Genomic DNA, 23,938 nt, shown 5'->3' on the forward strand with positions numbered 1-23,938 from the left:
GGTGATTTAAAACTGCATGATGATGATGCTGCTGCGGGGTTATAGGAGGTGATGTCAGATATTTGGATGCTCTTTAGATCAATGGGTTGTGACTCAGAAATGGGTTGTAAAATAATGTGTATATATATATATATATATATATATATATATATATATATATATATATATATATATATATATATATATATATATATATATATATATATATATATATATATATATATAATATATACATTATTTTACAACCCATTTCCCATTGATCTAAAAATATTTTTTATAAATAAATAAATAAATAAAATGTATTATATATAATATAAAAATAATATATTATTTTTATTCATTGTCATAAAATATGACAAGATCTCAGAGTTAAACTGTGTAAGGAAAAAAATAACACTTAAGCAAAACATGGTCAGGTCAAAGTGTCTGAATATTTTATGTTCCCAAATTTTTATCAATTTTAGTGGTAGTATGAATTTTTGGGGTATAATATGTATATATTAATAATTGTTATTAGCTATTAACTATTTAAATAAATATTATTTTATTATTTTGTAGTTAATCATGTTAAAAATATGTAATATAATATTATTCAATTATATTCAAGGGTTTATACTATACACACATACACAAAATATATAAAATTATTTTTAGATCAATGGGAAATGGGTTGTAAAATAATGTAATAATATAGATATGATATGATTTTTTATATATATATATATAATATATATATATATATATATAATATATATATATATATATATATATATAATTATATATATATATACACAGCTCTGGAAAAAATTAAGAGACCACTTGACATTGATTTCTGAACTTGGAGTGGTCTCTTAATTTTTTCCAGAGCTGTACATATAAGTCAAATTTTCTTCAATTTATCACCCAAATATTTCACTGCTCAATGCCAGGATTGACTAATCAGAATCAAGTATTGCAGTAGTGCATTACATAGCAGTGTAGTACTATTAACGTTTAAGAGTGTGAAGTCCGAAGAGCTTTTAAGCAGTTACTCGAGTCTTGTGATGTTGGTAGATGCCAGGGGTCAGTAACAAGCGGTCATAAGATCATAAGACAGATCTTCATACTTCTCATCCCTCATGTCACCGTTCTTGGATCGTATGATGTGACCTCTTTGGAAGCTGCAGCTGTCTCAGTTTTACAATAGAGTTGTGCTGACTGCTAGTGACTCCTTGCTCAGTCAAAACATATAACGCAAACATACACTGTCAACATGAAAGACCTTCATTGCTAATGTTCGGCAACACTTTAAAAAATATCATACTTCCGCGATCTTTTATTTTCATTTATTTGAAACAATTCAGCTTTCTGGAGGAAAATGATCCTCTAGCTTAACATGAGTAGTTCACATATTCATTATTTCAGATCGCTCTATGATAAGCTAGCATTGGTCCATGGTTTTGTGTAGCCTTTACCATTGTGTCCATGGCCTTTTTGGCAGAGACGAGCACGGCTGATTGTGTGAACTGTGAAAGGATGCTGTCAGTCAGAAAGGCTTTCATATGCTTAATTGCTTTAGTGAAAATGGGCCATTAGATGCTATGTTTTTTTTCTAGCTTTTTTTTTTTTTGCTCTAGCAAGTTAGCGTGAGCTCAGGCTCAGGTTTTTATGTCAGGGCAGTCAGACAGCACAGCTTCAGTGAAGGACAGTGGGCCAAAATCCAATCTGGCAAACACAACAAATGTGTCCTTATCAAGCCATAAATATTGTTTACATTTCAAGTTCCTTCCACATAGTTACGGCCCAAACAACGGTGTGCTGATTGCTTATGGGTTAATTATGCAATTACTTTATCATTTAACTATTAACATTTAAAAAAAAAACTTAGTTTTTGCAAAAAAAAAAAAAATGGTGCTACTAGTGGCACAGAAATGATACCTCTACCTTTAAGCTGAGTGTAAAAGTAACCAAAGTACATTGTGACTAAGCAGCTCAATGTTTAAACGCTATTTTGTTGCACTGAGATTCTGTTACATTTCCCTGTTGACTTGCAGGTTATTAGTTTACAGTTAGTTACCATTACGTTTACAGTAAGTGCCGTTTGAGTCCAGTGACATCTGTACATTGCAACAAAAATATTGTTCTAAGACTAAGTTCTTCTAGCATGGCAAGGATTAATATCTGCTTACATGATTAATTCTGCCACATTTCACTGTAACCATTGAAAGTGAGGTTGAGTTTGCATACCAGAGCGTGAAAAAAAAAAAAAAAAAACTTGCACAATAGCATAAATCTAGCAAATGTTCCTAAAAGGATTATTCATATAAAGCTTCTAAACATTTCTTTTGCACGACATGTCACAGGAGATTAGAATATCTAAGTATTTTGTGGTTTGTTCTTATTTTTTTATTATTCTTAGTCTTCTTATTATTAATAGTAATATGACTTATTTATAATTTTTATCATTTAATTGTAATTTTTGCACAACTAGATCTAAATTTGCTTGCCTTCTAGTTTCGTGACACTCTGAACATGCTGTGAAGTGAAGAATACCACAGGGGATTAGATCAGGCTATAAATATTCATTTCAATCTATTGTTTTATCATTGTGAAACAGCTTGTTCAGTCCCTCTGTCCACTAGCTCTGGGTTTTAGCGACGGCCCCTGGGGTCTGCACTGATCATCTGTATTCAGATGTCTTCTCTTTAGCACACCTGCCCTTGAGTCAGCGGCAGGGGGTCTTTATCATGACTATAGCGCCTCTGTGGGAGACTCAGGAACTGCTGAATTATAGATGAAGATGGGCTTGTGTTCCAGGCAACCTTGAAGCAGGCATTGTATGCAATAAAGGGCAGGTGGAAAAACCACTCGATCAGGGCTATTGTGCTGGTGCATGAGAGTCGAGAGGCAAAAAGTTTTCAGAATGCTGTGAAGGTGTTTGTTAGAACTGTGATGTTGTTTTTCCTATTATTACATCAAGGACTCTGCAAGCAATTACACGTTTGACTCAAGAATCTTTAAAGGGTTAGTTCACCCAAAAATGAAAATTCGGTCAATAATATTTTTTACATATTTGCTAAGCTATATACAATAGTTTTCACCTTTAGCTTATACAATAGAAATGGTTTCAAAGCAGCTTCACAATAATAAACCATAAAGTAACAAAACTATTATGCAAACTTTTATCAAAATTCAAATTCTGCTGTAAGCAAGATAATAATGTCATTATTCAGTTCATTGTGGATTCAGTTCAGTTCAACAGCTGTGTAAAGTTCATTCATTATGAAACAAGTTCTATTCAGCTATAAAGCAGCTATACAGAAGACAATAGTGTCATTATTCAGTTCAGGTTTTGTTCTCATCTGATAGTGTCAGAGCAGTCAAATCAATATTACTAAATATTAAGTGTCCCCAACTAAGCAAACTAAAAGAACTCCAACTTTATCAGGTGACAGAAATGGAGAAAAAAAAAAACCTTGGGAGAAACCAGGCTCAGTCTGGGAAGCAGTTCTCCTCTTGCCTAAATTAACATTTAGCCAGGCATTATTGCAAAATAAACCTTAAGAGAGAGTGATACAAGATCCTGATCATGCTGTCAGGGTTTATTTTCCAACAATGACCAGCTGACTCATCTTTGTATTACTTGGATATTTGATTTCTGTGGCCAAATAGACCTCAGGCTTGTTGAAGGTTTCAAGTGAAACCACACCACTGCATTTCCTGAAGTTAACAACAATCTCCTCAGTCCTTTAATCATGCAGTTGAACTGTTTTCTTTGTGTATTGCTTACAGAGGAGGAGTTGAGGAAGCTCAGAGAGGAGACAAATGTCGAAACCCTGAAGCTGGAGCTGGAGAAAGAGAAAACGAAAAGAGTCGATCTCGAGCAGAAAATGAATGAAATTCTCAGATCCAGGTATGGGAGGTGATGCTTTTCCACAGTATAGAAGTTTCCCACAACATTTTGCATGTCTACATTGTATAACTCAATAAATATGCTCCTTTTTTAGTTATTTCTAAATTTATTTGTTGTTAATACTTTCTAAACATAAGTGTGCTTGGTCCAGACTAGAAGATTCACCACCTCCACCTCCAAAGCCACAAGTCACTTCAGTCAATGGAACAGGTAAAGCTTTGTTTATCCTCCTTATTGGGTTGTAAAATCGATTCATCGTGATAAATCGCTTCCAAAATAAAGGTTTGTGTTTGTTTACATAATGTGTGTGTACTGTGTATATTCAAAAACGCACATGTGTATATTAAAGAAATGTATCATATATATTTATATATAATATCAATTATACACAATATAATATATATTTATTTTGGAGGCAATTAATCATGATTAGTCGATTTTACAGCCCTACTTTAAACCCACTTACTTATCTCTAAAAGCAATGCTTCATCATATTAACTTTTGTCTGTTGTTGTTTTGACCCTACGTTCATATTCATTGGATGGTGCGCGTATAACACCGCATGTGCGAGTGACTCGAGTGCTTGGAAACAAACAATCACCCTGATGCTCCTAAGCTTTATAATGGCAGTGAATGGAAACGGTCTGTTTGAAGCTTAAAAAAGTGCATCCGTTAATAAAGGCCTTCTGAAGCGAAGCGATGCATTTGTGTAAAAAAAAAAAATAAATAAATAAATCCATATTTAACACATGATTAAGTAAAACAACTAGCTTCCGGCCAAACGGCAATACTGACTCCACTTGCCTCTAAAGTGTAACTTACGCAATGTATAATGTAGGAAGTAAACGAGTACGTCATGGCGTACCATAATACCAGTAGTACGTTGCGTAAGTAAGTAAAGTCTGTTTGGCAGGAAGCTAGTTATTTGACTTCATAACATGTTAAATATGGATATTTTTATTACACATCGCTTCTCTTCAGAAGGCCTTTATTAACCCCCCGGAGCCGCATGGAGTAAGTTTATGATGGATAGATGCACTTTCTTGAGCTTTAAACAGGTGGTTTCCATCCACTGCCATTATAAAGCTTGGGAGCATGATTATTAATATAACTCTGATTGAGTTCATCTAAAGTCATATACACCTAGGATGGCTTGAGGGTGAGTAAATCATGGGGTAATTATCATTTTAAAGTGAATTAATCCTTTAAGTTACCCTACAATAAGTCTTATTGCTGAGTAACAAAAAAAGCTATGCAATATACCGTAATCTGGGATGTGTTCTGCACAAAAGTGCATAATAATGAGCGGTCCAAAACATGATTGCATGCAGTCTACACCTAAATAATGTGTTTTATATGGTTTTGAGAATGACATATTTGGCTTTACTCTTGCTATTTGTGTTGTGTAGGGAGATGGTTTGGATGTGCGTTGTGTAACTACTAGCTCCAGGCACACAATCCCTCATTTAGAAAAATCCGGATTCATCAACATTAGAACGAGAAGAATAAATTGAATTGCATACGCACCTGTTCTGCCTGAAATGTTGTGTGGCAGTTTTGTTCTGTGCGCTAAACACTTTTTTTTAGTGAATGAGAACCAGTGCCCTTATTTTGAAGTTCATTTGAGGAACATTATGATTATAGTTTATCCATCGTTTCAGCTGATTGATAGTGGATTTTAGCTTTTGACAATCGCTTTTTCATGCTTCAGATATTTTGTTATATCACAGTTCATTCTTTTATTATTTTGTCAACTGTAGTTTATGTACATGAGTTTTATTTCTTTTATTTCACCTATAATTAAACATCTCTTGGAATGGCTGATACAGCACAAACAAAGGTCCCTCCTCATTTTCACACCATACTTTAATCCTGAATATATCTCTGCACTAGAAGTGTCACTTTCTATGAGCCATTTGTCTCTTTTAGATTAACATTTGTGATAATGCTCAAATGAATCCTGAGAATATTACAGCCCTTTTTAGGTTGTAGATGTTCATATTGTGAATCGTTTAAATGTCTGTAATGCTGCATTGAAGTGTTGTTCTGTTTTTGAACTGATAGGGGACAAACAGAAGGAGACCTTAAGCTCTCGGCTGTGGAAATGGCTCTATGAGCGATTTGGTGTTTATATCGAAGACTTCCGCTTTCAGCCTGAGGAGAATACAGTCGAGACTGAGGAACCACTAAGTGCTAAAAGGTGAGCAGCCCAAATAAAGCCACCTTTGGTTTGTTTAGATTAATAATTTACACATTTTGAAGGCAGGTTGAACAGAGAACCGCTCAAGCCATGGGTCATTCCTGTTATGTAGTACCTTTTGAACAGTTACTTTTTAAAAATGTATGCTTGTGTTGTATTTTAAGGAAGTATTTCTATAAAAAGGTATACCTTGACTCCAAATTAACCTGGTCAGACTCATACTCTGGTCAAATATGCTAAAACATTTTTAAGTTATTTACACACTATTAAATTACTTAAATGTATTATTATATTATATTATATTATATTATATTATATTATATTATATTATATTATATTATATTATATTATATTATATTATATTATATCACATTTGATTTACTTTATGATACAATATTTTTTATATATATATATAATATGTGTTTTATATATATATTATGTGTTTTATATATATATATAATACATTTACATTTAAAGTGTTTTTTGTTTTTGTTTTTTTGTTACAAAACACCAAGGGCATAAGAAAAAAAATTACAAATTGTAAAAATATTCCAAGAAAATATGTTTTGTTTAAAACCTTTTGAATAAATAAACAAATGAACACCTGGAATAAACTTCATAAACTGCAGTTTTTGTCAAAATCATGACAAAATGGCAATATCGTTGGCGCCGATAGCCTAGTGGTTAGAGCGCAGACAAGTGCCGCAAATGCGTTCATGCCGATATTTGCCGATCCTGCCTCCCTCTTTCTGCCCAATGCTTTCCTGTGTGCTCTCTACTGTCCTCTCTAAATAAAGGCACAAAAAACACATAAAATATAACTTTTTTTTTTTTTTTAATAAAAATGGCAATATCCACTAAAACCAAAATAAATTTGAGATTTTCCTGATTTATAGTCCAGCTTTATGTTCAGTTAATTGCAATTTTATGAAAATAAAGCTAACATGATTTCCCTCTTTAAACTTTTTTTTTTTTTTTTTTTTTTTTACTGATAAAGTTTCATATTTTATCCAATATATTTAGATGTATATAATGGAAACATGAAAATGTACTGCATAATAGAAATGTCCTGATGTAATTTTGTTAGGGGTGAATAAATACAATTAAGAATTATTAATTTTAATATTTTTTATTTAAGTTTTAAAATCAAAAACAAAAAAATCAAAAATCTTAAATTATTGTAATGTTGAGCTAGGTAGGACATTCACTCTCACATCTTTACTGTAGTCATCCCAGCTTACAGTCTCAATTTTCATGCTATTTCTAGCTTTATCATTTCACCCTCCCAATGGATGTCATTAAATAATTAATTTTCTTTTCTCCTCTTTGCAGATTAACTGAAAATATGAGACGACTCAGTAAGTATTTTCATACTGCAGCCCAAAAAACCCCTCCAAGCCATAATGCAAGAAATTTTAACAGATTGCAGCCCCATTTTAATTCCCAATCAGCCTGTGTTTAATTCCCATCACCTCTGCTGTGTCACGGGCATGAAACTGACTGTGTTCTGGTCTGTGTGTTGCGTGTGTGTTTTCAGAACGGGGTGCTAAGCCTGTAACTAACTTCATGAAGAACCTTTCTGCCTTATCCAGCTGGCACTCTGTCTACACGTCAGCCATCGCCTTTATTGTGAGCACGGCCCACCACCCACACAAACCCCTCAAACACTATTCATCACTGTTTATCATGTTTATGTAGCCACCCGGTCCAAAGTGTCTGTTTTACTACCATAAAGCAAATAAAATGTGTTGCCAAGCTCTTTGTTGTCTGATACAGAAGAGCCCTGCCTCAGGTTAAACTAATCTGTTACACTGTTTAATGTTTATTAGGTCAGTGTGATTTAAAAGTTAGCTGATCTTAAAATACAAACATGTACATATATAGCGCCGCCACATGTTTCTGTATGGTCGCTGACATGATTTGAACACGCCTGACATGCCATCCTTCATTTTAATGTCTTCTTACCTCTCATCTTTTCCACAGATCTATATGAATGCTGCCTGGCATGGCTGGGTTATCCCCATGTTTCTATTTTTAGCCATTCTGCGGTTGTCCTTGAATTACCTCATAGCAAAGTACGTCCGACATAATCTATCACTGGTTCAATTCACAACTAGTTCACAAACCCATGTGCTGGTTGCATGACAATGGGATCTGATTCATAATTATATATCCCTTTTACTATTATTATTTAGCGCAAATTAATTTTACTATTACATTGTTAAAAGACGTAAATGTTGCATTTAAATCCTATAATGTACTAATTTTACTAAAACAGTTCTGTCTGTATTTTTTTTCAGAGGTTGGAGGATACAGTGGAGCATTGTGCCTGAGGTGTCTGAACCAGTGGTAAATATTAGCCACATTTCGATTTATTAACATCAGTAAGTTGTTAAAATTAGCTTGAAAAGCCTTTATGGTTAATTTGTACTCTTTTTATTAGGAACCTCCGAAGGAAGATCTTACAGTCTCAGAGAAGTTCCAGTTAGTGTTGGATGTTGCACAGAAAGCACAGGTAAGTGATTTGTAACTTTGTTCTAGCTGTGGTGGTGTAATGCAGACACCTTTTACAAAGCTGTGATGTCTTTTCACAGAATCTATTTGGAAAGATGTCAGACGTACTGGAAAAGATCAAAAAGTGAGTATGTTAGATATTCAATTGTGGGGATGGGCGGTACGACAGTATATACTGGGTAATGGTTGAGATGTCATTTGATTCTGCTTCTTTTTTCTCTCTCTCTTTCTCTCTCCTTTTTTTTATTTAGCTGATTTTTAAAATTCAGTACCAAGAAACATTTTTAACTTGTGTATTAACAGTATTTTTATTTTATTCAAGTTCCAAATAAATAAATTCTAAATAACTTAATTGACTGGATTATTTTGATTGTGATGTATTTATAAAAATATATTTTGGATTATTATTATTATTATTATTATGATTATTATTATTATTATTAAAAAGTACTACTGTGAGAGCATAATGTTGATTTATTTATAATTACCCATACCATGATATTGATAAGATTTTGGTAGTACGGACCTGTTAAAGTATGTTTTAATACATAAATGTATATTTCCATGCATATATGTATGATGTGCATTGCATTGCAGCCTGTTCATGTGGGTGCAGCCTGAAATCACACAGAAACTGTATGTTGGTTTGTGGATGGCCTTTATCGCTTCCTGTTTGCTGCCATATAAACTCATGGGCTTCATGATTGGTAAGAAATTCGGTTTGACATTTGACAACATTTTTAATGTTTTTTTTTTTGACTCAAATCATTTTAATTTATTTGCGATTTATTTCAGGGATCTATGCCGGCATCAAATTCTTCATTATTGACTTTATCTTCAAAAGTTGCCCCAAACTGAGGGACAAGTATGACACGCCCTACATTGTATGGGCCAACTTACCCACAGACCCGCAGCTCAAAGAGCGTAACAACGCCACACTGAGCAGACGGGTGAGTGAAACTGTTCACGTGCGTAAAACTATTGTTCCAGTTCCAAAAAACTCCCAAAAACTTGTAAAATATTAATCCCGATTCCTTTTTGCCTCTTTGTGGAGAGGAACTCATCAGTTATGACTGAAAATGAGCGATAACTTCCTCTTTTAGTTAGTAGCCTTTATTTAACCAATATTTATCCAACTCTTATTCAAGAATGACCTGGCTAAGATGGCAAAAAGAATATATAATATAATATAATATAATATAATATAATATAATATAATATAATATAATATAATATAATATAATATAATATAATATAATATAATATATAATATAATGCTATGATATATATTTGTTTAGATACATCTCTTATTCAAGAGTGAACTGGCTAAGATGGCAATCAATCAATAAAATTATATACAAAAAAAAAAATATATATATATATATATATATATATATATTATATATATATATATATATATATATATATATATATATATATATAGATATATATATATTATATATATACAAACAAAACAAATATAATAAAATAAAACAAACCATATACAAATATTATAATATTATATTATATATTATATTATATTATAATATTTGTATATGGTTTGTTTTATTTTATTATATTTGTTTTTTTGTTTTTTTATATATATATATATATATATAAAATATACTTCTTTTTTTTTTGTATATAATTTGATTGATTGATTGCCATCTTAGCCAGTTCACTCTTGAATAAGAGATGTATCTAAACAAATATATATCATAGCATTATATTATATATTATATTATATTAGGATATATATTAATTATATTTGTATACATTTTATTTTATCTTTATATATTTTTATTTTATATTTATGTAATTATTTTTTATTGCCATCTTATAATATAATATAAGGCTACGATATATTTAGATACAACTTATTCTATTAGTATATATTGTATATATTTTATTTTATTATATTATATTTGTATATGTTTTATTTATTTTTTATTGTCATCTTAGCCAGGTCACCCATGAGTAAGAGTTGTATCTTGGTGCTAGTAACAATAAGTTAAATATAATTTCAAATGAGATTTTAAAAGAAATTAACTAAAACAAAAAAATAAAATGGAGGACAGATAAATGGCATCTACTAGATGGTTAAACATGAATTCAGTCAATTGAGGATTTGTAATTCCTCTTTTTCATTAATGAATGGCAGGATTTTGGTTTGTGTGATGGTCTGTCACATGTTCATTCTGTTATTTTTCCTCTCTCAGCTGTCTGGGTTTGAAAAGGTAGGGATCTAGTGTGGCCTTTGGTTTGACAACAGTGCCTGTGTTTGCCACCAATGGCTGGTCCTGCGTATGTGTGTTTTATATATATATGTGTGTGTGTTGTCAGGAATATGCAGTATGACACTGACAATGTCTGTTGGCAATTGGATCAAAAATCATCAACTTCAAAATGCAGCTTCTGGCTAATTTGCACAAAACGTATATGAACAAGATTGTAAAGATAAGTACCAGGATGTTTTTGATCCATCGTCATCAGACAAGGTGATAGTGTAGAAATCCTGTGTGTGTGTGTGTGTGTGAGTGTGTGTGTGACATGCGGGGTTTATATCTGAGAGTTTCTCTGCTCTATACTATAGTTTAGTGTAAAATGTAGTGTAGGCCTAGCAGTGACTACATCAGAGCAGTCAAGCTTTTACATATTTTAGCGGCAAATGACACTTTATGGAGACATTTGTTGAGAATTATAAGGAAACTATCAACCTTTTCTATTCATACACAACTTACAATTTTTTCCCCCCCATGATTACATAAATGTCTTGTGTAGGTGGCTAGAAACTCTGAAAAGCTTGACTCTTCTGGTGTTGCCACCTTGTAGTGTTTACTTTTCAAAGCTAGTTTATAGTTAACTCTCAGGAAAAGGAGAGGTGAAGTGGTGATCAGAGGAATTCTATTAGAAATTATTCAAATAACCATTTTGAAAGTAAATGTGCATATATAATTTAATGTTGCATATTAAGCAATTGTATGACTGTAGGATCCAGGTTTTGTCATGTTTGAACAGTGGTCTTGAATTGGCTATATTTAGTCAGTTGTTTCAGAATTAGTCAACATTTCTTTTGCAGATTTGTTGTATTTGCAGACGTACTCTCTATGCACGATGAAGAAGTTTTCTGCAAATATAATGTTTCTTCAACTGTGGCTACTTGTCCTGTAGACTTTTAGAAAATAAAATCTCTTAACATACACTTTTCTTACACTCAAAAGTTTATATAATTTGTCTACTAACAAAGTCAAAAGTAGACATTCATGATTCAAATATTGATGACTCGAATATTTCTATATAAATATTGAAAATTGCTTTAAAACGTTTTCACACAATAGATGTTTTCACTCTTTATATTTTTATAGTTTTATCATGATGATTATTATTGTTGTTGTTATAGATAATTTCTTTAAAGCTGCAGTCCGTAAGTTTTGCCTCTTTGTCGCCATCTCTGTTTGAAACCTGCAACTGCAGTTATTTGTGGAATTATTATCTTTACTTGAGTTGTGCATCAGCATTACAATCTGCCATTAAAATAAGTTAAATTATTTCAGCTGCTGTGAGAAAAGGCTATAAATGATCTGCCACCTGCAGCATCCTCGCATAATATAGCCTACTAGCTGGGGGGACTCCTTTATGTAAACAGACGTGACGTAATGACGCAAAGACGAACGGCGGCATGCTCGAATTTCCAGCGGAAACCCACCAGTACCGATTTTATTATAAAACATTATTACAAGCTTACCATTGTGAATCAAGCTAAAGTAAGGAGTTTTAAACACTGGCCGGTTATGTACTTATGTACCAAAGTTATGGACTGCAGCTTTAAATTATAGGAGGTTATAATAACACCAATAATTAACAATAAATAAAACTAAGATAGTATAAACAGAGTGAAATAAACAATGCTATCATTTAATTGTATTATGTGTAGATTTAATTATTTTAAATTATAAACAAGATGTTAATGTTTTTTTCTCTTCAGTTTTAATATTGTTGTTATTATTGGTTGTTTTTATTATTATTAAATTATAAAAATCTATTATAGTAACAATAAATATTTGTTTTTTATTTATTTTAAATTAATAATAATAATAATTATTATTATTATTATTATAGTCATTAAAATTGACAAAATAAGAGTGAACAAACATGTAACGTCTTATGTATAGATTTTTATTTATATATCTATAAGACAGTTGGATGTTTTATTGTTATCCATTTTAATAATAATAATAATAATAATAATTATAAATTTGTATAACTTTGTATAACATTTAAATCTATTCATAAGCTAATTAAATAAATTCATGATGGCATTGAAAAGTTATCAAATTTGAATGTGAATATATTATTAATTTTATTTAAAATGTCATTTTAAATAGTCTTACAAAAAGTTCTTCTGTTCATTTTAATATAAATCTACGAATTAAAAGTGCCCATAGTTGAAGAAATGCCCATAAACATTATCAGATGACATCTTGTCTTGCTCTGCCCCTAACTCTAACACATACTGTAAACAAACTAATACCTTGGTAATATAGTAGTATGTTGGTGAGTTTTAATACCTATAAGTGGCTGTTAAACTCTGGCTTTGAGCTTTGCACTAGTCCTCGGCACCCTCCAGGCATCCCTCGCTACTGTTTGGCATCCAACCCAGAGAACTGAGTCTCACCAGCTGATCTCAGGAGTCCACATGCAGCTGAGCCTCTGACCCATCATTCACTGTGCTATAGGTCAACACTGCTGCTTGGCTCAATGGCATTCACTGGTTTTATCACGATTGACAAGCTTTCCCCACACGGGTGCTGTTTTTGGGGCCCCTCAAGTGCTGATCTATGATCAATTCTGTTCTTTATATGGTGAGGAGTTAAAGGATAGCATTGATCCTTCATTGGCACACAGGAACCTTGCGGTTCTGGGCCTTTATTTACACGTCCTGCTCCTAAATCGATCATTTTGCTTGTTCCTCACAGCAGATCCAGCCGACGGTAGCACGTGGCAGTCAATCGGCTGGAATGGCATGCGGGATTGGCCGTGAGGAGGAAAGCGGACGGGCCTACAACACCAAGAGAGGCCCGTTTCATGAAGTCTTCAACTTGTCTGAAAATGAGCGCCCCCTGCCAGGTGGGAAGGGAAACTGCAGTAGCCTTTGAATATTTCATATGTACTTGCTGTGGTGTTCAATCGTAAAAGAATGTGTGATTTGATTCACAGTGTGCGAGAATGGATGGCGATGTTGCTTGATCAACAGGGACAGGAAAATGCCCACTGACTACATCCGCAATGGTGTCCTCTACGTCACAGAAAAGTATGCATGTTCAGATGGACGTGTACTGCAGAACAGCAGTATTTTATTTTAGTTTACTGTTTTGCAGATTATCCATTTTTGGGGCTTTTTCAGAATCGGCTACATTTTGAATGCATTAAATGACATTATTTGCAAATAAATGTGTAAATGTTTTGTCATATTTAAACATATGCAGTCCCTCATGATAAAAGAATGTGTTTTGTGGTTTTAGTTACCTTTGTTTCGAGAGCTCCAGTTCCCGGGCGACCTCCTCGAAAAAGAACAAAGTCATCAAGCTCCAAGACATCACAGATATACAGAAGGTCTGCCTGATGTTTGTAGATGTTTCACTTATTTTTATTGAGTGCTTAGTTTCTAACTGGATTCTCTACACATTTTAACAGTACAAGGTTTTGTCAGTATTGCCTGGATCTGGGATGGGGATCTCAATTACGACGCCATCTACTCTAAAGGTAAGTGGCCAGCAACTAATTTACAGAATGTCAGATTATAGGCGATTATTCAGAATTATGATTTTTCTTAAAGGATTAGTTCACTTCTGAATGAAAATTTCCTGATAATCTGCTCACCCCCATGTCATCCAAGATGTTCTTAATTTCTTTTTGACTGAAGAAAGACAGACATGGTTTTTAAGGAAAACATTCCAGGATTTTTCTCCATATAGTGGACTTCAGTGGGGTTCAACAGGTTGAAGGTCCAAATTCAGTTTCAATGCAGCTTCAAAGGGCTCTACACGATTCAAGACGAGGAATAAGGGTATTATCTAGTGAAAAGATCAGTCATTTTCTATAAAAAAATAATTAATATACTTTTTAACCACAAATGCTCGTCTTGCACTAGCTGTGCGATGCGCCACGTTAGAAAGATCACGAGTGACGTCGGTAAAAGTACAGATCCAGTGTCTACAAAGCGAACATACAAAGACTACATCAAATGCTCTTTACCAAAAAAAGGTAAAACTACGATATCAGATGATTTTGAAATTGGAGGAGAAAATGAGATTTTTCACCCTACCGCGGTACCTCCGCCTACATCACGTGACCTTTCTAACATGATTACATAATGCATAGCGGATCGCAGAGCTAGTGCAAGACGAGCATTTGTGGTTAAAAAGTATATACATTTTTATTGTTGTTTTTTAGAAAATGACAGATCGTTTTGCAAGATAAGACTCTTATTCCTCGGCTGGGATCATGATCGGATTATTTACCTGCCTGTGCAACTCTTTCTTTCTGTCTATAGTAGAATATTAAGGTGATATTTTTCAAGGTCGTTTACATAGTTCAGTTCCTTCCCCTTCATCTTGCCAAGCTTCTTTGCACATTGTATTATCTGGCTCCAAACCATGGCACCACAGTGAGCACCAGCGGCAGCTGTTTACCACTGTAGCTATTGGTAACAAAGAAGGTGCCAAAAAAGATTCAGTTCGCACACTAACTGAATGTGAAATGGTTACTGAATTATAGCATTGGTTATATTATATGATATATGACAATCTAAAAGACATCATAAAGCGATTGCTGGATGTTTAATCGGGCACCAAAACTGAGTGTCCATCTCTTGGATCTCTTTCATACCAACCGCGAATCATACTGAAATCCATGTGAACTCGATTCGATGCTGAAACGCAGCTTTTAAGCTAACCTTATTGTAACGTCAAACGGATCAAAATCACTAGTGTGAAAAGTGCCCTAACTGTTTCATCTCATGTCTCTTGCGCAGCCTCTAGTGTTTGGTGCCATGATTCATCGGGACGAGGCCTTCGATGCCATCCACACTCAGTACATGAAGATCATAAATACCACAGCACCTACCACAGTCACAAACCCAGAGACATAGCTGGATCAACATATGACGTAAGGTAGTCCATAAGGCAGCCCTCACCTTAATGTAGCACTATCCTAACCACTATACGGAGAAGATGGCTTCCAGAAGTTGTCTGCCCAATCTCCAACCCAAAACGATGGATTTGAGGAGGAGAAACTGCAAAAAAAAAAGAAAAAAAGTTTTTCATATCCTCTTTTAGATTACATGTGAGTATTAGGAAGGGGTGTTTTATATAATGTTCTCTCAAATGGCATAATATAATCTTACACAAGTGTTTGTCCAGATGGGTCTTATTTTATAAGGTTAGGGGTTGGTTGTGGTTTGTTTGTCCTGTGTCCTACAACAGCGAAATGCCACTTCAGAACAGGAGCTGGTACTCCTTTATGTCTCACAGAGGGCTTTGTGTGATCTGTGTGTAGTCAGACCATATAACCGTCTCTGAGCTTACCGCCATTTTCACTTAATTGCATCACCGCTGGCCTTGCACAAAGAGAAACAGCACTTAGTGTTGCTGAGAGCTTTTAGATGTGATTTAGGAGGAAAGGAACAGACTTAACCGTCAACCGAAATCCATACGTGCAAAAAGCAGCTCACAACTGCCGACCACACCGTTCCTTGGGACGCGCCAACTTTCTCTACGTTATTTGTGATACTTGTATTCACTTATGACATAAAAAAAACCTCGCATTTGAAAGGAATAGTTCACAAAATGATAATTTTGCCGTTTACACTCATGTTGTTTTAAACTCATATATTTAGGCGGAATGTCCAAGCTGCTCTTTTCACCCAAAAATGAAAATTCTGTCAACATTTACTCACACTCATGTTGTTTCAGATCTTCTTTGGGATGCAGCAGAAGATATTTTGATTTTCATACAATGAAAGTAAATGGGGTCTGAAACAACACTGGACCCTACTGACTTTCATTGTATGGAAAGAGAGAAAAAAGTTTTCAAAAAACAGGTTTGAAACAATATGATATATGTCTTGGATGAACTATCTCAAACTGGTTTGGATAAACATCAGGGTGCATAAAAACTTCTTTTTATTTTATTTTTTTTACTTAAAGCACAAAAATATCATCGGTCTTACTCATTAAATGAATGTGCACAAATAAAAGACTGTTCAAACTAATGTTAATATATTAATTCTCATTCCTTGTCATTGAGCCCTGAGATTATTGAAGTATTTAATGCCTTTTTGAATATGGTTAGTTAAGTAGTTAGTCTTAATTTACTAATATTGTACCCCAAAATAAGATCTGATTACTGAAGAAAGCACAGGCTAATTTCTCTATTTATGTAACATGTTATGATTCTTCTAAAAGTGTACGTAGGGAACTCCAAATTAACATGATACATAAAGGTACTACTTTGTTTTACTCATTCATAACCTGTAACTTTTGACTATGCAGATTTTAACAGCTCCTTTTGGATAAAAAGCAGGTCTTTTCTTTCTTAAGAGAGGAGAGGGTCTGACAGTATGTCATGGTTTTCTGGTTAATTTGTTCCTGACACTTTTTTTTTTTTTTTCCTCTTCTAATGTTTATGCTTTTTAAATTGTGCTGTGCTAAATTGCACTTTAGACAGTCACTTATTCTTTTGTTTACTTTTGTTTCTCATCTGCCTTATTCTGCCTTATTTAATTTTGTTTGCCACATTATCTTTCTTCAAGTCATTTTGAGTTCGTATATGCCTGTTTACCAAGTTTTTAAAAGGCACTTTTGGGTTTAATAAATATATGGCCACTTATATAGTGGAAGAGCATTTAGTTAGAATAAATATGATGGTAATTGTCTGTGCAGAAGTATGTATTTGTGAAACCTTGGTTTTATTAATTTCAACTTTTAACATTGTTCTGAAATCAAATTCCATTAATTATTGATTCTTGAAGTGGAAAAATTTTACCACCAATGATTGTCATTTGCCAAATAAATGTGTATTGTTGTTTGCACTCTGTTTCTGCCCCAGAACAGTTTCGTTTACAGACATTTGTGTTCTGCAATAGGCTAGTTTGATCCCTGGAGCAATGGGGGCATGAAAATTAGCCTTTGTTGCCTGTGATGAATGTTAAAGGAGCTGGAAAATCATAGTTTTTAAATGCCTTGTTGAAACAACATTTTATTCTTTTGTTTTGCATTCTAACACATCCAGCTTTAAGAATTTGATTACTGTTCCCTGGAAGTTGTTGGCTGTAGCATGAAAGGGTGTTGTTTTTGTGTTATTTCACTCAGTGTATTACTCTGTTCAAGTCGTTTTACGTATCTGTTTAGTTGGTTGTATAGCCCACAGTTGTCACAATCACATTTACATTGGTACGGCCACCCAACAACTGGGTTTAATAGACTTTGCAGAGGAGCAACCACAGTAAATTGGAGTCTAACTACACAGAGACTTGAGTAAATCTGAATGTGACTGGATGTTTGTTTGTCAGACATTTGTATTTACACTGGATGTACATGTCTGGTAAACTCTTTCCTGCTTTTCTCTGATTAGTCTTCATTGGAGAGAAATAAACTCTGAGTTCTTTGTAACCTTTGCTTATTTTCTTTTTTTTTTTTCACCTGTGGAAATGCCAAACAGCATTGTTCAATGAAAAAGTGCGAGACACAAATGTCAGTTCTAATATATCCGAGTGCCAGTGTTGGGGAGTAACTAGTTACATGTAACAGCGTTACAAAATAAATTAACGGTAATATTTTAGTTACTGAGGGGGGGAAATGTGTAATTAAATTAGTTATGAAAAGTTAACAAAGGGGGTAACTGAATATTTTCTGTAAAAAGCTTATTCAAGGGCTATTAAACCATTCAAACGCGAAAAGACTCAAGAATACTGGCGCGCGTCCACACACACACACACACACACACTCGTGCGCACAGACATCGCGCGGCCGCACAGACATCTCTCAAAGACTATAGAATTAGATTGAACGGACAAAAACTCACAAAAGTATGCCAAAATGTCCGCTTTGTCGAGTATCATCGTAAGCACAGTCTTAAATGAGTTAAATAAAGTCTTAAATGACCGTTAAGAGTTGTGAGGACATCGGAGGTGTGTCAGATCCGCGTCATGTGCTGCCGGTCTTAAAGGGACAGAAGCCTAATAAACCCGCTGCTATGTTAATGAAAATCACTCACTGCTCTTAACTGAGCTTTTGTAGATTTAATAAGGATTAATCTATATTTAATTTATAATTGAATAAATTCATTTTTTCATTTGCAAAAACCGATAAACTCCATTTAAAAAAAAAAAAAATTAACTAAGCTTTACATTATTCTCCATATATAGCACGTTCTGTATCCTAAATCCATTTTGTCAGAAAAGCCGGTTTTGTCCACTGTCAGGCATCGCAAGTTCACGTTTTACAACAGAAGCCGACAAGCGCCCTTGTTGTTTGTGTACAGAAACCGATAAGTCCGTTTTAGCGAATCAGCGAACAGTATTCAGGTCAGGTGACAACGCTTCTAGTCACTTCAAAAAGACGCGCTAGCTGAGGGAAGTTTTGTCAAAGCTGACTAAAAGTGATCGAGGATTTATAATTTGGACTCCTGTAAGTCCTTGAACACCATACATGACTTACATGCTGAAACCTTGTTTGTTCTTTTGCGCGTGCGCGTGTGTGGATCTGTGTGTGTGTGTGTGTGTGTGTGTGTGTGTGTGTGTGTGTGTGTGTGTGGATCTGTTAGTGTGTGGATCTGTTAGTGTGTGTGCATACGTGAGTTTGAGTGTGTTTTGAAATGCAATAACAATGCAATTACTTGGGTTTTAACTCTGAAACATGAAATGTGGAGTTATCTTCTTTTGCCAAAAAACTACTGTTGAAGTTATCTGCTTTTAATAAAAAACATACTTTCAGTGAACTTTAATTTTTTAATTTACCTGTATTTTTTTTTTTAGTTATTATTAATCAAAACAACCCAACTGCAGTTTGATTGATATTTTTTGGAATGTACAATAAAAAAAAAAAAAACATGATTTGTTAGAATGAATAAAAATGGAGTTAACTGTTTTTGCAAATAAACTCTTCAATTTATGCAGTGAAGACAGTGAAGTGTTTGATAACTACTCAATTTATGTCCTACCTGTTAGATCAAATATTTAAATAGCCTACTCTCTTTTTGTTGTTTCTACATTCATTTGGACATTACAACTTACTAGTGCTGTCATTTAAAGTACACAATTTTAGTAAAAGTCAATGGGAGACTTGAATGTTTTATTGAAAACCTGTTGTGTACATTTGAAAAACAACCACTGGTAAAATTTACCCCATGGCTGTTCTAGTGTTAAATAATATTAATTTGCCTGATTTTGATGTGCATGATGCCTTCTGCCATTTAAAGGCATTTTAGTAAAGCAATGCTGATGCTTTTGGTTGGTTCTCTTGTTTGAATTTGCAGCACACCACGTCTGCCAACATCAATCCACATTGCCGCTGAAAGCTTTAGGCTACAACCTGTCTGAGAGTTGCCACCATGGAGAGTGATAAAAATATGTTCCAGTGCTGGAAATTTAAAAATAATTTCATCCAGAAATCAGAAAAGGGCACACATATGTTTGCTAACTATCAAAATGCTATTAAATATTTCTTGTTATGATTGTATTTAACCTCAGAACGATCTCAAAGTAAAAAGAGGTGTGAAAGTTTGATTTTGTGGTGGCTGTGCTTTAAAAATGTGTGATGAAGGTTTTTGAAAGTCTGACAGTAATCAGTGTTGCGTACTACTGTAAAGTTAACCCTGCCTGCTTTAAATGTTTGAAAATGATTAACAGTTGAAAACATTCATTAGAAATTAGAAGTAATCAAAAAGTAATCAGTTACTGTACATTACTTTTAATAAAGTAATTGAAATTAAATTACTTATTACATTTTAAATAGGGTAACTTGTAATCTGTAACCTATTACATTTCCGAAGTAACCTTCCCAACACTGCAGATGCCCACAGATGGTGTGATGTTTCACTAGAGGGCACCACATGAATCTTTTAAAAGGGTAACCTTAATTTATAAGGGCCCTCCTTCACTACTGTATGTGTTTCTAAAGCTGATAGGGAAGCTTGAGATTTAAAGTGCCCCTATTATGCCATTTTAAAGGTTCCTCGTTTTTTTTTTTTTTTTTTTTTTTTTTTGGTTTACATTAATGTAACTTTGATTTTCACATAATATACATTGCACATCACCTCATTTCTCAATGAGTCTGAAAAGGGTTTGTTCGAGGATTCATTTTCTCTTAACTCCTCCTTTGCATGATCCTACTTTGCCCTGATTGGTCAGATGGCACAGTCTTTTGTGATTGGTCTATTGCTAACAGAGCGTGTCGGAAACTAAACGCCTATTACCATATCTGAATTTCAGCTTTGGAGGCTTCCTCAGCACTTGATACACAGTGATACAAACAGTAACAATGGCGTCTGTTTTACCGTATCAAGCTCGAATCCTCATCCTTTGGAAGTGGATGCAAAGCGCAGAAAACAGTGTCTTCTCAACATATCAATCAAACTCTTCCAGGCCTCAGCTACAAATACAGTGTTTGAGGGCGGGTCAAAGTAGACTTTGTCTGCGGGCAGCCAATGAACACCATAGGCGACATTATGAAAATAAGTTACACATCTATGGAGGTTTGTAACAGGAAGCAAGACCGGAATTGCTAACCACTCATATCAGCAGTTAAAGAGATAGTTCACCCAAAATATAATTCAAACAGGTCTGGAGCAACTTGACGGGGAGTAAATGACAGAATTTTAATTTTTGGGTGAACTATGCCTTTTTTACTCACATTTAACGTTGATGAAATTCGTTTATTACGATAGGAATCCATGGAATCAGGAATTTCTTTTGTGAGCAAAGGATTTCACAACTTGCAGATTGTATTGAGTCTGAAAAGGGGGTTTTAATGGCGTTCAAGCAATTTGTCAGCAATATAAACAGAGTCTGAAAGAACATTTCCAACCACTTTGTCTCAACAGTTTGCCTGTTATTCAGTAAATGCATGAATCAGCCAAATGAGAACGGAGAACTCCAGTCATAGATCGAATGTTTTATAGCTCTTCATTAAAACTTGCTATCGATTTGATTCAATGCAGACTAATTGCATGTATTAGGGCATGTTTTCCAATACGGTTCTTCAGAAAGTGCTGGAGGGCTATTAATACTAGCTGTAGTTCCTGGCAGTCCAGAGGGATACTTGTGAGGCTGGATACTGTTTCAGCTGCATCTGAGGGTCAAACATCTGTGTCTCCCAATCCAGTATTACTGAGAAGATTGAGACATGATGCACACAATGTTCAGCTGTATTGCATACGTCAACATTCCAGCTACAGTATCAGTTTTGTTACAGAGATACTTCATGATTTATGGCCACTTTGATGTTTCAGAAATTATCGAGGAAAGATATTCGCATACAAAAACACTTTTTTATTGAATTTTGTTCAGATACAAAATAAAAATTTGCTTTTTATTTATTTTGTCACTTATTTCTTTCACAGTAAAACCGGAAAAAAGTGAGTGAGTAGTACTTAGTATGTATATATAAATGTATAGCAGCTTTTATTTATATATAAATATATTCACTGTAATTTTTTCAGTTTTACTGCTAAAGAAACTATTAGTAATTTAAAATGTGTAGTTATATATATTTATATGTATTTATATATAATAGGTTTTTTTACTTTTACTATATAAGTGTGTGTATATATGTATGTTTTATATATTTATAAATATATATATTTATATATATTTATATATATTTATATTTATATATATTTATATTTATATATATATTTATATTTATATTTATATTTATATTTATATTTATATATATATATATATATATATATATATATATATATATAAAATTAGTTTCTGCGTAATGCTTCATCCACACCACTAGGCGTCACTATAAGCCCAAGACGAATACATAGCGCAATATTAAAAATAGGCCTACTGAATGTACTTTTAAGGGTCATGTTTTTGTAAGTAAAGAAACAAGAACAATATTAGGATGACTCATTTTCATTATAAAAACTGTTTATCTCAAAATTATGCTTTTGGCTCAGAAATGAGGGGAATGTAAACTTCCAATAAACCACAAATGAAATTACTTTAGAGAAGATTTCCTTTGTTCATTCACATTCAAAACCAGCACTTTCGTATTGAGCAGGACAAACTTCAGGGCTTCCTTCTAGCAGATCAGACTGCAGCTGTAGACGACAGACCGTGTCTGAGACTAAAAAGGGCAAGTCTTAATCAAGGTATGTAATAATAATCCGGAAAGAGTCAGGAGAGGAACAGCGCATGCAGAAGATACCTTCCAATCTTCCGGATCTCCAGTCTCGGGTTTCACCCCCCTTGCTTCATGCCACGGTCGCCTATCAGCAAAAACATGGTCATCAAACTCAACTGACACCCTGCTAAAACTGGTGACCATCAAACCCCAAGAACTGGCGCAATGCCTTGCAGTCGTATTCACTTTCTATGGAGGAAGCCTTGATCTGCAGCAGCTTAAGGTGTCGAAGTCAGCAGCAACTTAGCACTGTCTCACACTATGAACCTGCTGAGCTTCAGTAGCAGGTGTGCTTTAGCTTGTTTTGACAAAAACATTTTTCACCTTAAATGTAGCAATTAGGTGTTGTTGCAAACAATCTATCATGCTCCATTTAGGTCACAGAATAATTTTACGTGAAAATGCGCTAATAATGTTTAAGAGGATGATCATTTAAAACCATCACCCATATATCAGTCACGTCTGACTGAGAGGACACAGCTATGTTTGCAATAGTAGCTGCTAGTTAGCTAAGTCTTATAGTTACTAAAAATGAAAGATGTTAAAGGATTAGTTCACTTTCAAATAAAAATTTCCTGATAATTTACTCACCCCCATGTCATCCAAGATGTTTAAGTCTATCTTTGTTCAGTCAAAAAGAAATTAAGGTTTTTGATGAAAACATTCCAGGATTATTCTCCTTATAGTGGACTTCAATGGCCTCCAAATGGTTGAAGGTCAAAATTACAGTTTCAGTGCAGCTTCAAAGCGCTTTAAACGATACCAGATGAGGAATAAGGGTCTTATCTAGAGAAACGATCAGTCATTTTCAAAAAAAAAAAAAAATGAAAATGAATATGCTTTATATAAACAAATGATCGCCTTCCAAGTGCTTCCACCAAAACCGCACTTGAAAAAATGGAAATACAGCGTAAG

At 33.9% G+C, this 23,938-nt stretch overlaps 1 protein-coding gene across 6 annotated transcripts in view; it reads left to right on the forward strand.

Annotated features, from left to right (window-relative positions):
* gramd4b (GRAM domain containing 4b) overlaps nucleotides 1-19,715 on the forward strand; it is a 39,993-nt gene extending 20,278 nt beyond the window's left edge. For 4 of the 6 annotated variants that reach the window (XM_067380483.1, XM_067380479.1, XM_067380484.1 and 1 more), the window contains exons 4-20: nucleotides 3,772-3,892; nucleotides 4,044-4,102; nucleotides 5,957-6,092; nucleotides 7,425-7,450; nucleotides 7,630-7,721; nucleotides 8,076-8,167; nucleotides 8,393-8,441; nucleotides 8,536-8,607; nucleotides 8,687-8,730; nucleotides 9,204-9,313; nucleotides 9,402-9,556; nucleotides 10,826-10,843; nucleotides 13,583-13,733; nucleotides 13,824-13,917; nucleotides 14,129-14,219; nucleotides 14,301-14,369; nucleotides 15,640-19,715. In XM_067380483.1, coding sequence (XP_067236584.1) covers nucleotides 3,772-3,892; nucleotides 4,044-4,102; nucleotides 5,957-6,092; nucleotides 7,425-7,450; nucleotides 7,630-7,721; nucleotides 8,076-8,167; nucleotides 8,393-8,441; nucleotides 8,536-8,607; nucleotides 8,687-8,730; nucleotides 9,204-9,313; nucleotides 9,402-9,556; nucleotides 10,826-10,843; nucleotides 13,583-13,733; nucleotides 13,824-13,917; nucleotides 14,129-14,219; nucleotides 14,301-14,369; nucleotides 15,640-15,756 — 1,496 coding nt within the window. In that variant the 3' untranslated portion in view covers nucleotides 15,757-19,715. The remainder of the gene's footprint in view (nucleotides 1-3,771; nucleotides 3,893-4,043; nucleotides 4,103-5,956; nucleotides 6,093-7,424; nucleotides 7,451-7,629; nucleotides 7,722-8,075; nucleotides 8,168-8,392; nucleotides 8,442-8,535; nucleotides 8,608-8,686; nucleotides 8,731-9,203; nucleotides 9,314-9,401; nucleotides 9,557-10,825; nucleotides 10,844-13,582; nucleotides 13,734-13,823; nucleotides 13,918-14,128; nucleotides 14,220-14,300; nucleotides 14,370-15,639) is intronic. The other 2 variants (XM_067380482.1, XM_067380481.1) reach the window with 2 other exon arrangements.
* The last annotated feature ends 4,223 nt before the right edge of the window (nucleotides 19,716-23,938 follow it).

This window comes from Chanodichthys erythropterus, chromosome 24 (genome assembly GCF_024489055.1).
Source record: "Chanodichthys erythropterus isolate Z2021 chromosome 24, ASM2448905v1, whole genome shotgun sequence".
NCBI classification, from domain to species: Eukaryota; Metazoa; Chordata; class Actinopteri; order Cypriniformes; family Xenocyprididae; genus Chanodichthys; species Chanodichthys erythropterus.